This window comes from Lepisosteus platostomus, chromosome 1, assembly GCF_059453375.1.
Source record: "Lepisosteus platostomus isolate fLepPlt1 chromosome 1, fLepPlt1.hap1, whole genome shotgun sequence".
In the NCBI taxonomy this organism is placed as follows: Eukaryota; Metazoa; Chordata; class Actinopteri; order Semionotiformes; family Lepisosteidae; genus Lepisosteus; species Lepisosteus platostomus.
In genome coordinates this window covers 69,185,578-69,198,601 of record NC_142611.1, presented here as the reverse complement: position 1 = coordinate 69,198,601, position 13,024 = coordinate 69,185,578, and the positions used below count along the sequence as shown (strand labels likewise).

The 13,024-nt window shown below is 56.3% G+C and overlaps 1 protein-coding gene across 6 annotated transcripts in view; it reads left to right on the top strand.

Moving 5' to 3' along the window:
• Positions 1 to 13,024, top strand: part of fmnl3 (formin-like 3) — a 54,210-nt gene that overhangs the window by 15,604 nt on the left and 25,582 nt on the right. For 5 of the 6 annotated variants that reach the window (XR_015939552.1, XM_088635376.1, XM_088635368.1 and 2 more), the window contains exons 2-6: positions 5,486 to 5,569; positions 5,833 to 5,913; positions 6,868 to 6,944; positions 10,340 to 10,423; positions 11,312 to 11,461. Coding sequence is in view for 5 of the 6 variants with exons in the window: in XM_088635376.1 (XP_088491502.1) it covers positions 5,486 to 5,569; positions 5,833 to 5,913; positions 6,868 to 6,944; positions 10,340 to 10,423; positions 11,312 to 11,461 (476 nt within the window). In the remaining variant the exon portion in view is untranslated. The remainder of the gene's footprint in view (positions 1 to 5,485; positions 5,570 to 5,832; positions 5,914 to 6,867; positions 6,945 to 10,339; positions 10,424 to 11,311; positions 11,462 to 13,024) is intronic. The other variant, XM_088635385.1, reaches the window with a different exon arrangement.

Genomic DNA, 13,024 nt, shown 5'->3' with positions numbered 1-13,024 from the left:
CCCTCCTGCATCAGCTTTGACCTGCCTGTGGCTCCTCTCGCTGACCCCTCCGCGCGCGTGCGACGGGAGTCTGGGCGCGACCCCCCCCCCCCCCCCACCGTCCGCTGAGCAGCCACTTCCTGACGGAGAACTCCCTTCCCTCCTCCCGTGTCCTTGCGGCCGCGCTATTGATCGAAATCCCACAGATCCGACGCCGGAGCTGGCAGCTGAGCACCGTCGTGGCCCTGAACTCGCGTGTCGCGGAGGCAGGCTGCCGGCGCGGTAGAAAAGGACAGTTACACTCTCGTTGCGGTCTTTGTTCAGATCCCGACCTGCGTTTTCCTGCAGTTCCCAGTCCACCCTGCTCCCTTTCAAGGTTTCGGCTCCCTTCCGGCGCAGAGGGGCATCCTGGGATCCTGGCTGGGAGCCGAGCGGGGATCCCCTTTTCCCAGATCTCCACAGCCGCCTGCGCTCTGCGGACTGCAGGCATGTCTGTCCGCGCCTTAGATTGTCAAGAAGGTCCTTCGGCCGTTGTTTGGTTTCTAGTAGTTGAGTGATCCAAGTGTGGCATTGAGATGATTCCTAAAGGACCCCCTGTTTTTACAAATAATGATTGAAGCGACCCGCTTGTGGGACATTCCAAGCATACAGGCTCTGGCCCTACAGCTGTAAAGCAGCTGCCCACAGGCTTGGGTAGAGTAGGGCCTCAGTCCGGGGAGAGGGAGGTTCATGACTGGCCGGACAGAGAGTCATTCAGGTCAGCTCCTGAATCCTCAGACCTCAGACCCCAGTCCCATCTGCACGAGACATCAGGGCGTCTTGAGAATCTTGCTTTTGACTTTGCTTCGCTTGCTTCTAACTCTTCCCTTTGTAAATGCATGCCGTGGGCATCGCCAGGGCGTGGCAGGGTGAGCTGGGAAGGTCTTACCCAGCTGTGGCAGCGTGCACCTGGAAAAGTCGGCTTGAACGGTGTTTTTTGCCTTCGTTTCCTGTCCATCAGTCTGAAGGAGAGCCGGTTCTTCAGCCCGTCCTGCTGAGACTGTGCTGCCGATGGAGGACTTTCAGACATGGGGGGTGGGGGCGCTGCTCGTGCCAGCTGGCAGTCTGCCCGGGTGCTGTATTTCAATCCTACCCTTTGTCCGTCCGTCCACTGACACGCTGCCTTGAAAAACGCTTAGTCCCGCAGCCTTGTGGTGCGTTCATTGCTTTTCATTTTCCTCTGACGTGGAGCTTTGAAGTTGCTCTCCTGCTCTCTCGGGGCTCCATTACCTCACTGGTCGTGCGCTGCGGCCTCTTCGTTGCGGTCAGAACAGGCACGCTTTGCTGGTTTTTCAGAACGGGGGCCTCTGTTCCGTTTGCGTAGCCTCCCTCGGGGACTCTCTGTGCGATGTGCTCGGTGTCCAGCCGGGACTCGACTGTCCCTCTCCCCCCCCCCGTAGCTGGTGACGCAGCCCAGACGGGAACTGGTGACTTCTGGGATACAGGGCTGTATCTGCGCTCCCAGCAGGGGGAGCCGCTGGGGAGTCCTTGCTCTGCATTGGTGTGCACTTTCCCTTCCTCTTCTTCTCCAGGGACGTGCTCTGGTTGCAGGCAGAGTCTTTGAGACAATCTGAAACTGCATGCCTTGCGAAACTAAACTGCCTGACTGAGGCGATTCTTCCAGAGTGAGGCAGTAAGCAAGTTGGGGAGGGTCAAGGGACTACAGGACTCCACTGCGGTCTTCTCCCTTGCAGAGTTTTGAGATGATCAGCCTCTTGGTTACTGTTGCTCGGTGTAGGGGTCAAAGGTGTGGTTGTGCGAAAGACCTGGAGTGGATTGGAAACTGCAACACTGACCTACACTGCGGAGCTCCTGGTAGGAAATGCAGCTGGGCTCCCACCAGGCAGAGAGTGTGGTCAGTCAGCAACACCACCACCACACAATCCCTGTGCTGGCAGCCACTGACGCCAGCCCTGGTGCCCTGGGGTACCTGGATTCAGGCCGGGGCAGCTGATGTGCCCTTTGGGGGGGTTGTGTGAGGGAGACAGCTGCACTGCACCTGGCCTGTGGTTCGGACTGTGCGGAGGGCCACAAGAGAGAAGCAGGCCCTTCACCCCTGTGGTTGATTTGGCTGCTGGGAGCTTCTTGACCCACTAATCTCATCCTGCCTTTTCTCAGTCTCCCAGGACCCGCGACCCGGCTCTTGCTAAGCTCCCACCACCCTCTGCGTAAAGTAACGCCCTTAATATCCTGTGTGTGTCCTCAGGTCACTGTTCAGCCATTGGCCTTCCGGGCGGCCTGGACCCTTAACCTTTCAGGATTGTGAATATTTGCACGAGGTTTTGAACACAGACATGAGATGGGAGATGACGATCAGACATTTTCCACGGCTTCTTGCGCTGTAGAGTCAACGAAGGACTTTGATCCATTTTAGCGGCTCGGCCACCGTCCGCTGGCCTCGGTGCCGAGCGAGAGGTCGGCCTCCTGGCCAGGCAGCAGGGCAGCGGGCTCGCCGTGATCCGTGTGGGCGGTGCCCGGTTTGCTCTTCTTCGGGCGAGAAGGAGGAGGAGGAGGAGGAGGGAGAAGGCGAGATGGACAGGGTGCAAGATCGCCGCCTTCAGCGTCTCCCCCAGTCACAGAGCTGGGATTCGGATGCAGGAAGGAGGTCCCGCTGCAGCCCCAGCAAGGGAGAATTTATAGGCAATTTGTAACCATTGTAAACAGGACGCATTCCTTTTTTAATTCTGGCCATCTGGAGCGCTCGGCGCTTCCAGGGCTGTTTCTTGTAGGTCTGGCTTGGCAGCCGTTGCAGTTTTTGAAAGCCGGGACCTGATTTGACAGTTCCTATTGTAATTTGGCCGAAACTCACAGAGAGAAATCTGGGTCTCTTTCCTGCTTGAAAGAAATGTTTTGCTTTGTTTCTTTTCATGCGCTTGGTTTTTCTCCTGGGCAGAGAGCGCTGAAAGCCGAAATCCTGTGTCTGGCCATGCACGTGCTATGGCACTGTTCAGCACCGACGCAGCCCGGCTCGCAGGTGTTGTCATCCCCAAGGGGCTTGAGCAGGCGAGGAGAGTCCATAGGCGCTGCCACGGGCACACCGCTGGTTGGGCCTCGGTTTAGTGTCGCCACCGAAGGTCGGAGCACGAGGGGGCGCAGGGAAAGGCTCAGCGAGTCGGAGGCATAGCTGGGGTTTGAACCGGGAACCTCTAACCTTCCACAATTGGAGCTCCTGGCCTGCTCCTGTCACAGAGCAGCTGACCCTCCCCATCCCCCAAAGGAAACACTCGGGCGCGTGAGGACCCGGACGCTCGATCTCCACACCCCTCGATTATTGTTCATCCCTGCGAGCTGCTACAGCCGCTGCATCAACTTGCTTCTCTGTACGTGTGCTGATTGGTTTAAACCTCCTGCCCCTGCTACAGGGACATGAGCGCGTGCTTGGCGCAGGGGCGTGTCCTCAGGCTGGCCAGGCGATTGGTCCATTAGCTGTCACTCAAAGCTGCTAGAGGCGGGACCTCCTCTAGCACTCCATGCTGTGAGAGTGTGGGCAGTGGCCCTGCGGAGATATCCCGAAGAGCTGGTCAGGTCTTGATCGTGCCTCCAGTGTGACGTGTCCCCTGAGAGGCACTGTGGGACTTTCTACATGACCACAGGGGGCGAGTCTGATCTCTGCACCCTCTCCTGCTGGAATTCCCCATTCAGGGCCCTGGCTGTGATCCACTCCCTCTCCTCTGTCACATCTCCCTCATTCCCTCCCTCCCTGGACGCGGCGACGCCGGCGCGAGGTTACGGCTACCGCTCCCTGAGGAAGTGGCTGACCTGCACCCATGCTGAGCCAGTGACCCCCCCCCCTCTCAGATGACCCCCAAGCGTGAATCATCTGTGCTCTGCAGTTTTGCTTCCTCTTCCTGGGCTCTGTGGGAACCTGTTCTTTGCCAAGTGGAAGCCAAGCCGTCACCGGGCCTGGCCCTGCTGGGTCAACGCCACCTCTCCCCGGTGCCCAGTTCTTCCCAGAGATAAAACACCATCCCAGCACTGCTTCTGTCTTCAGGTGCGGATTGGATAATACACACTGTCCGAGTCCCAGTCACCTAAAACCACCATCGCAGTTCTCCGACTGATCACACTGAAGACGACAGCCAGGAAGGTCTTCTTTGAGCTGAGTTTCCTCTCCTCCCCACTGCTCTCGCCTCGGGGATTCTGGGATTCCGGCTGATGTTTTCTGGCACTTTCCTCGCTGGGCGTGGTGGCTGGCTGTCCTGCTCCAAGATGCCTGTTTCCACTGCGGTCGCTAGGGGCACAGAGCCACGAGGAAAACCAAATGCCATTTTTGCACTAAAATCAGTTTAGACCATTTTGTGTCATTAAGCTCTCTCTATCCCTGGGTAGCAGAACGAGAGAGGAAAGTTTGGGTAAAACCAGAAGTTAAAAAATAAGGGCATCCCCTGCCCATCCAGAAAGCCAAATCTGTTTTATAATAGAGAAGCTAGTCAGAAAACTGGACCTCACCCTGCATCAGAGGAAAAAAAAAGTTCCTTAGATACCCTCGCGTGTATACTAGCGATACAGTCAAAGCCGTCAAAACATGCAGATGTTATGAAACGGAAGAGCTGGTGAGCTAAAAAAAAAAAATCTGAAGCCGCAGAGATGGAATGATCTCATGCAGCTCAGGCCAGGAAGCCATCAGCCAGCACAGGAAGTGAGGTCATCGGCTGCCGCCCAAGCTGGAGCGAGGGAGAGAGATTCTGATCCGTGGGTTAGGGGTCACGGGGACCACCCACCGATTCCAGTCAGGAGCTCCAGCGTACTCACAGCGGCTTGGCAGACATCCCTGGAATCGTCAGCCACCTCGCTGTGAAACGTGGAGAATGGGAGGCTGGAAGTCTCCCGCCTTTAGAAACCTGTGGCTGATCTGCACTGGTAGACAGGCCGGCTGTAGGGGACAGCCTGCAGGTCTGTGTGCAAGGCCGGCTGTGCACTTCTCACCTGGAAGAGCTGTGGGTGGTGCCTCTCAAGTCATAGTCTGCTCAGTTTAGTCTGCAGGCACCTGACTGACAGATGGCCTCTCTGTTTCCATGTATACATGCAGGGAGTCTGCCTAGGGAGCCCTTTTCCTCATGCTTCAGCATTAATAATGGTGTCATTTCTTCTAAACAAATGCACAGAACTGTGACGTTTTCAGCTCCCACCTTTTCAGCTGCCAAAGTGCCCCCCCATTCCCCCCCCCCGCATTGGACGTATCTGGGAGTGAAAGTTTTCTGTTGACCCTCCCAGGAAGACTGTGGCCCCTCACGGCCCTGGTAGACATCTACACACAAGAGCATCCTGCATGGGGGACTGCAGAGCAGGAGCGCACTGCCCCTCAGTCCTGGGCGCCATGTGAGCGGCCCGCGGGGGGTCTGGGGCAGGGGCAGGGGCAGGGGGAGGCGGGTGTGATGCCTTGCGGACGCGCATGAACGCGCCGCAGTGATTTAAGCGGGTCCCGCGGCTGTCAGTTCCTCACCGCTGCCCCTCTCTGCCGTTTCAGAACTCCATGAACTTGCCCCCCGATAAAGCTCGGCTCCTGCGGCAGTACGACAACGAGAAGAAGTGGGACCTGATCTGTGACCAGGTAGGGCAGGGCTGTGCTCGGCGGCCGTAATTCGGCTCTGTGCTCAAAATCGGAAGGACAGCGGGAAGCCATCCTGCCGCCTTGACCCAGGTCTGTTGAGCGCCGTGTGAACGCTGTGTGAAGAGCGCTGGGGCTCAGTGGCATTGCCGAGCTCAGGAGCAGTGTCCAGCAGGCCTGGGGTCCCCAGGAGCAGCACTGGCCGGCCTCCCGTTCCAGGGAGGCTCCGGTTCCCTCATGTCGCTGCGTTTCTCCCTGCATTACAGGAGAGGTTCCAGGTGAAGAATCCCCCCCACACCTACATCCAGAAGCTCCGGGGGTTCTTGGATCCAGGAGTGACGCGGAAGGTAGGAAAAGGAGTGGCAGATGACCGAGTGGGTTTAATGCCAGGTTTCTTCTCTCTCTCCATCAGATCGCTCTCCATTCTCCGCCCTCCCCTCTCTCTCTCTCTCTCCTCTCAATTCAAGTCAAGGTGCTTTATTGGCATGACCGATGGGTACAATCAGTGTTGCCCAGCAAATAAAAATAAAATGAACATGAAACCAAATAAAAAAATACAAATAAAATCTACAGACATTTACAACAAAGGCACATCATAATACATCCACAAGCAAGCATGTGGAGCATTACTGGGAGACAGGCTCACTGTTCCTCAGGCTGTGACAGGAGATCACATACTGGGCTGCCAGTTCAACTGAGTTCCCTCCTCCCTCTCCCAGTAGGATTGGGAGCTGTTGTGTGATTCTGGCCTCTCTCTCTATCCCAACAGCTTTCTCCCCTCCCTGCTCTGTTTTCCAAGACTCCTGAACATGTTGCTTGTTTTGATGATTGCAGGCTCCTGATAAATGCAGTTTTGGGGCCCTGGGAGTGGCTCACCCAGTGAAGCCGCTCCCCTGAGCGCGGGTTCGAGCCCCGGTGGTGTCACTGGCCGGCTGTGACAGGGATATCCCAGTGGCTGAGCGCCACCAGGGTCAGGGTGGGACTCGTTGGCCAGGGTGTCCCTGCACCTCCCAGTCAGCTCCGGCCTTTCTGCATGAGCTAGGAATCCTTTTCTCAATTCAATTCAACTTTATTGTCATTAAACTTACACAGGTGCATAGTATAATGAAAAGTGTTTCTCATTGGTCACTCAGGTGCAGTATATAAATAGGACAGAAGATAAGACAATAGACAGTAACACAATAGCAATAACAGTAACATGTAATAACATAACATAAATAACATGTAATCAAGTAATCTGGAGACAACGGAAGTACTGTTAAAGTAAAAGTGGTGTCTCCCTCTCTTTCTCCCTGTTCAAGAAATTCCGCCGACGAGTGCAGGAGTCCACCAAGGTGCTGAGGGAGCTGGAGATCTCTCTGAGGACCAATCACATCGGGTGAGCATGCCACTTCCTGTTCCTCTCGCCCAATCGGCAGCCAGCCCATCGGTACCGTGATGAAGAAACTGTCCTTCCCAATTCCCAAGTGAATGATTAAACTGCGAGTTTTGGCATCTGTTGCTCGTGTCATTATGCTCATATTTTTTGCTTGTGTTTTTACGTTCTTATGATACCACTAGCGGCACAGTAGTATTACAGTTAGCATCTGTCTGGAGCTTGCATGTTATCCCCATGGGCAGTGTGAGCTTTCTGTCTGCTCTGGTTTCCTCACAAAGCACAGGATGTCCAGGTTGGTCAAGATGTTTAGATCATTCCTTGTATGTGTGCAGGTGTGTGGGTACTCTGTGATGGACTGGCGTCCCACCTGAGGGGTACCTGCCATCTGCTGGGTTAGTCTCCTGCTCACTGCACTGCATGAACTGTATTGGACTGAAAGTTTATGAAAATTGATGGATAACCAATATACCAGATACTTATCATGAACAGTGTAGATAACCAACTGTGCCAGACAGCTGCACCCTTCTTTGTGACAAGATCGTGATGTGCAAAACACGAAAGTGAGCTGGGTGTTGTTTGTGAGTTTCTCTGCCCTCCGCGCTGCTCAGCGGCGAGATTGGAATAGTTTGTCGGACACTTACTCCATTGTGCTGGACTTGCACAGCCGGAGCTGGGAAAGGAGCAGGAAAGTCTCTGGGCGGGTCTGAAATTGGCACCGGCTGCTGGAGAAGCCAGCTTTCCTGTGTGTGTGAGTGTGTGTCCGAGCTTCTGGCTCAGGCAGAAGGCCACGCCCAGGGGTGTGGACAGCGAGGGGCCAGAGCACAGGCCTGTTGCCCGACTGCGTGACGTGGGGGAGGGAAATGAATCTGGGAAATGCTATTGTGCGTTTCACTCCCTCTTCCCCTGTCTCTCGGACTGGCCAGGGGGGAAAGAGAACGCCCATTCTGGGTCCCTGCGATGGGCCCCCGGTGCCAGGCTTTGCCCTTTCTCCAGAGCGGTGCTATTGTGCGGCCGCCCACCAGCCGCTTGCGCGGGCAGAGGGCCTGGCTGGGCATCAGGAGCAGCAGACAATGGAGCCAGTGGTCAGCAGCCTCAGAGCTCTTCTCTGGCTCGCTAACCCCACATCTACTGGCCCAACACCCCACACACACACACACATGCGAGAGAGAGATAGCGCCCTTCTTCTGGGGCCAGGCGAACGCCAGGCCGGCCGTGTCTGAGCTGTGTGCCCCCTCAGGCCTGTCCGGGGTTCGACCCGACTGGGCTTTCTCTCCCGAGTCCCCCCCTTTTCTGTAACCAGGGCGCAGGACAAAGCAGGGGTCAGTTCAGGTCTCATTCCAAGCAAGAGAACACAAGCTGCATAGCGTGATTTCAGTAGGAACAAACGAGAGGCGTTCATCCAGCCCGTCCAGTCGTTAGTAGCTAATTCATTCCAGGATCTCATCCAAGTATTTCTTGAAAGAATACTTGGAGGGTATTGGCTTCAACGACGTGGGTGAGTGGCTTGTTCCACACTTATCTATTCATACTTCTATGACTTCCCACAATATTCCAGATGAAGCTTTAGCAGAGCGTTTTAAACCACTGGATTTAAATTCTACACTGTTTTTCCCAAACATCTCGTTCCCAGCGGCGTCTAGAAGATGTAAAGGATGTGCCGAACAAACTCCTCAGTCCTTTACGGGAGTAGGATGCTCTGCTCCGCTCCGGAGTCTCTCAGCCTGACTGTGTGTGAAAGTTGTGTGCTGGGCGATCAGTCAGGGTCGGGCCCTGTCCGATAGCCGGCTGGCCACGGCTCCGCTGTCCTCGGTTCGGGCCCGAGGCTGGGCAGCTGGGCCCCCGGGGGCCTTGAATCCCAGGGTCGGCACCTCGCAGGTCCTACAGGACGGCGGCCGTCTCCCTCGCCCCGGCCGCTCGGACTTGTGGGACGTGGCCTGCCGACCACAGCAGCAGGAATGAGGTCCCAGGCGGACGCACCGAAATCCCACTCGCAGGCCTCCTCCTCCTCCTCCTCCTCCTCCTCCCTGCTTCTGCTCGTGGAGGTTTTGGAAGGTTCCTGGGCAGGAATGAAGCCGCTGGCTGTTTGTACGCAGTGTCCGAACTTTGAACCCTAGCGGTTTGTTATTCCTAAGCATGCCAGGAGAACCCAAAATAGCATCTGGACAGACAGGAAAAGAGGGGGGAGAGCAGAGGGGCTGGGGGGGGGGGGGTAGTGGTAGACAGGAAATGGATGATTTGAGCAGACCCCTCCCCCCTCGCTCTCAGGGAAATGCGACATTGTCTGCGGAGCGGAGGGGTGTCCATGTTTATCCTGCAGTCCTGGCGGGAGACTGGCCTTGCAGCAGCCTGATGCTGCCCACATCACGAGGAGAGCATCTCGGGAAATTAGCTTTGAAATCTGGTCCTCAGGGGCCCCAGGGCTAGAAAGACAATAAATATGGAGCCCCAGAGAGGCATATACATGATCTATATATCCACCCCGAACATTTCTGGAATTACCAGAAACTAAAGAGAAACTGGCCTTCTTCTTCTTTAACTAAGTGCCTCCCACATTCTTTCCAAGCTCGTGATGGGAATTAAAGCATTTGCTTTTAAGCGTTGGAGCTCAGAACAGTAAAGTAATGGTTTACTGTAATGTGTTCTCACCACCCAGCTGCCAGGGCTGTGCGGAACGTTTCTTGGGGGTCACTGACAGTGCTGGGGAAGCTGCTGGGCGACTCTAAGGACCGATATAGCGCCTTGCCAGTGGAGTGGGAAGGGCCTGGCGACCAGAGCCAGTGAGACACCCGAGGGGTCTTCTCAAAGTGTAAATCGTGGACCGGTGTCCACGCTCTTTCGGTATCACGCTCCTTTTAAGAAGAAAACTGACAGATATGTAGTTTTTAAAATAAAATTAACATATTAAATTGGTGAAAGAAATTAGCAGCCCAGGCCCATGGCTTCCTACTTCTGGTGAATCCAACACACTGAACCCAAGCAGCTGCTCAGGAAGTAGAACTGCAGTTGCATTTGGGACAAGGGTTGGAGGTTCTGCTGTACACAAAGAGGTGTGGGTGTCTGGAACAGGCTACTCATGCTGTGTTGTGGGAATCTGCTTCACTGGGAGTTTACTTAGCGTGGACTTATCATCTCTCCCCCGCGTGCGTTTCTAAACTCGGCGCTGTCTGAAGCTTTCTCCCGGCGCTGCGTGTCCAAGCAGGACCGTTCTGAGGGCAGTGCAGGGAGCCCGCCAGCGGCAGGTGCCAGAGGGGTCGGCGGGGCTTCTGCCAGGTGGTGGTGGGATGTTAGCCGCCAGAGTGGCCTCAGGGCTAGAGGAGGCCACAGTGGGAGCGTCACACATGCTCCATGTCCGTGTCTGAGACTGACCAAGCCCGGCGCCCATGTGTGTCTCACAGGTGGGTGCGGGAGTTCCTCAACGATGAGAACAAGGGCCTGGACGTGCTGGTGGAGTACCTGTCCTTCGCCCAGTGTGCCGTCATGTGAGTATGGCTGCCGGTCACCTGTCGCACACCGTGTGCAGTGCTCGCAGGCCTTCTGCACACCCCCTTGTTGAGGAGCAGAGGAGAGTCACCCACACCTGCCCCTGGGACCTCTCTGCTCATACTGTCCCAAGCGGAGCCGAGGATCGGCAAGGGTCTGAAGGAAAGGGCTGATGGGACTGTTTTTTTGGCACAATTTCAGATCAGTAAAGCGCAAGGCATTCTGTTAATACACTGGTCGAGCTCAGCCTGTTGCACAGAACAGTAAAGTAATGGTTCTGGAAGAAGGTTTACAGTAAAGTAATGGTGCTGGAAGAAGGTTTACCCGGACACCCGCACATGAGCAGATGAATGAGCCAGGCTTTCTGCTCTCCGAAGTACAGGACAGTCCAGGCCTTTTGAGATCAGATGCCTGTGCAGCCCAGACAGTCCTGCGGTGTTTCAGGTCGGCCAATGCAGGGGTGCACCACCCCCTGCAGGACAGGCTGGAGAAGCCCTGTCCTCGTTCCAGCCAGACCGGAGCTGTGACTCAGCTGCAGCAGTGGGATCATGTGAAGTCCTGTGCTCATGTCTGCTGTGTGTAACCCACATGTTCCCAGAGGCGTGATGACCATTAGTCATTGTGATGTGGAATGGTAACTTGGTACGATCTGATGTCTTTGTGCAGCTGACTTTCGCCCATTTGTTACAGGACCTGTCAGTCACAGGACCGCGTGGATGTGCTTGAATGCCTCGCTGCCTGCCTGGCAGTCCCCCTGCTTCAGTGGCTTGTGCTGTACTGTAATATGCCATGCTGTACCCTTATCCCAGCCCTCCCTGTGCTGTGCTGTGGAGCTAACCCCGTCTGTCTGTCTGTCTGTCGTGTCTGTCTGTCTGTCTGTGATGCAGGTTTGATTTTGAGAATCTGGAGAATGGGGAGGACGGGGTGTTAGACAAGGCCAAGTCCTGGAGCAGGTCTATCGAGGATCTGCACCAGAGCTCTGCCCAGGCTTTCAGCAGCAGCAGTCTGGCTCGCTCTGCCCGCCAGTCTGTGCTCCGGTATGTAACCTCCCAGCGCCTGCTGCTCGAGCGCGGGAGTGCTGCGCCCGGCCAGGGCAGGGGGGCGGGGGGGAGCTCTCGGCTTGGTGCAGGTCGAGGGCGATGCCTGCGTGGGCAGGTGTCCCACACTCGGGACCGGGCGAACAGGACCTCGGTGGGTTACCGGATTCTGCTGAGGGCACAGGCCTTGCATGAGCGAAACTGCCCCTGGTGGTGCAGGAGGTGGCGGAGGGACACGGTGAGACATGATGTGGCCGGCAGGGGTGGCAGCTCTCCTCCAGGCTGTGCCAACTCTCCAGTAGGGCCCCATGGGCAGAGAATTGCTGTGGCAGGGCCACATCTTTACAAGGAAGGGCTCACTGGGCTCATCCCTCTGCTGGTGCAATGGTGCCAGTGTTCCAGTCCGGTTTTAAAGAGATGCACGGTTCTGCATTAAAAGCCTATTTTAGTTGGCAGTCATATAGCAAGTGTGATGCTGTTTTTGCGGTGCTTAAGACTTCAGCATTGTGCATTCCCATTGCTCATTGCTCTTGCACCCTGGTATTGGCATTAAAATTGGAACAAGTCAAATATCCTCCTCTGCCCCAGTAACATCACGGCCCCCTCACCTCCTTACTCTGACGTTCCACTCTCCCCGCCCCTGGGGCCAAGGCTCTGCAGAATCCGGGGTACCCCCCCCCGTGCGCCCTGACCGTTCCGGGGTAGCAGAAGCAGCTGCGCAGGTCCCCGCGCCCCGCGGGTCAGGGCCGGGGCAGCTGCTGTGCAGGTGTGGGACCCCTGGCTCGGGAGCAGCCGCCTCCTGCGCTCCGCTAACGCGTGACTCTAATCCGAGAGATGCTCTGGCCTGTGCTTGACTGCACTGGAATGTGCGCTGTGTTTCTGGCGGGGTAGGTAAGTTCTCCTCCCTTTCTCTTGTTGCTGTGTTGTGATCATTAGACTTGATTAAGCTGACTCAGGCTGAGCATTGGCATTTAGTCAAAAGAGAGACGGGGGAGGGGGGGGGGGGTCATGTTTCAAAATTCGTTACGAAAAATGAATTTACATGCTATCGAATTCAGCTTCGGATGTGGCTTCCAGATGACTTTATGAAGTCTTTGCTTGCTATGTGGCTCAGCGGAGCGTTTCAGCAATGATGATGTGCGGGTAGCGGAGGTCCCGTCAGCTCTTGGCAGGGGTCGCTGTGCAGCGCGAGCAGGGAGAGCCTCTTAAAGCCTCAGGCTTTGACAGAGCAGCGCCAAGCACATGACGAGAGCCACAAGGAGGCTCTCGAGAACCTCTTGGGCGCCTGGCCCGAGTCGCTGGCCGGGAGAGAGTCGCACCGCACCAGCGCCCCCCTGTGGACAGAGTGCAGCAGGCGCCCTGGCCCTGGCCGCGGGTGTGGGATGGCCCGAGGTGACACGTCTCGGACAGGGGGGGGTGGGGTCCTAGTGGCAAGAGGACGTCGTTGGGCCCATCCTGCTCGTTTGGTCGCTTCGTCAATGGGGTGATCGGATTGGATCTGAGCCACTTGAAGAATCCCGCTGTCGCAGGAGGGCCACCCCTGCTGTCTGACTGAATGGAAGG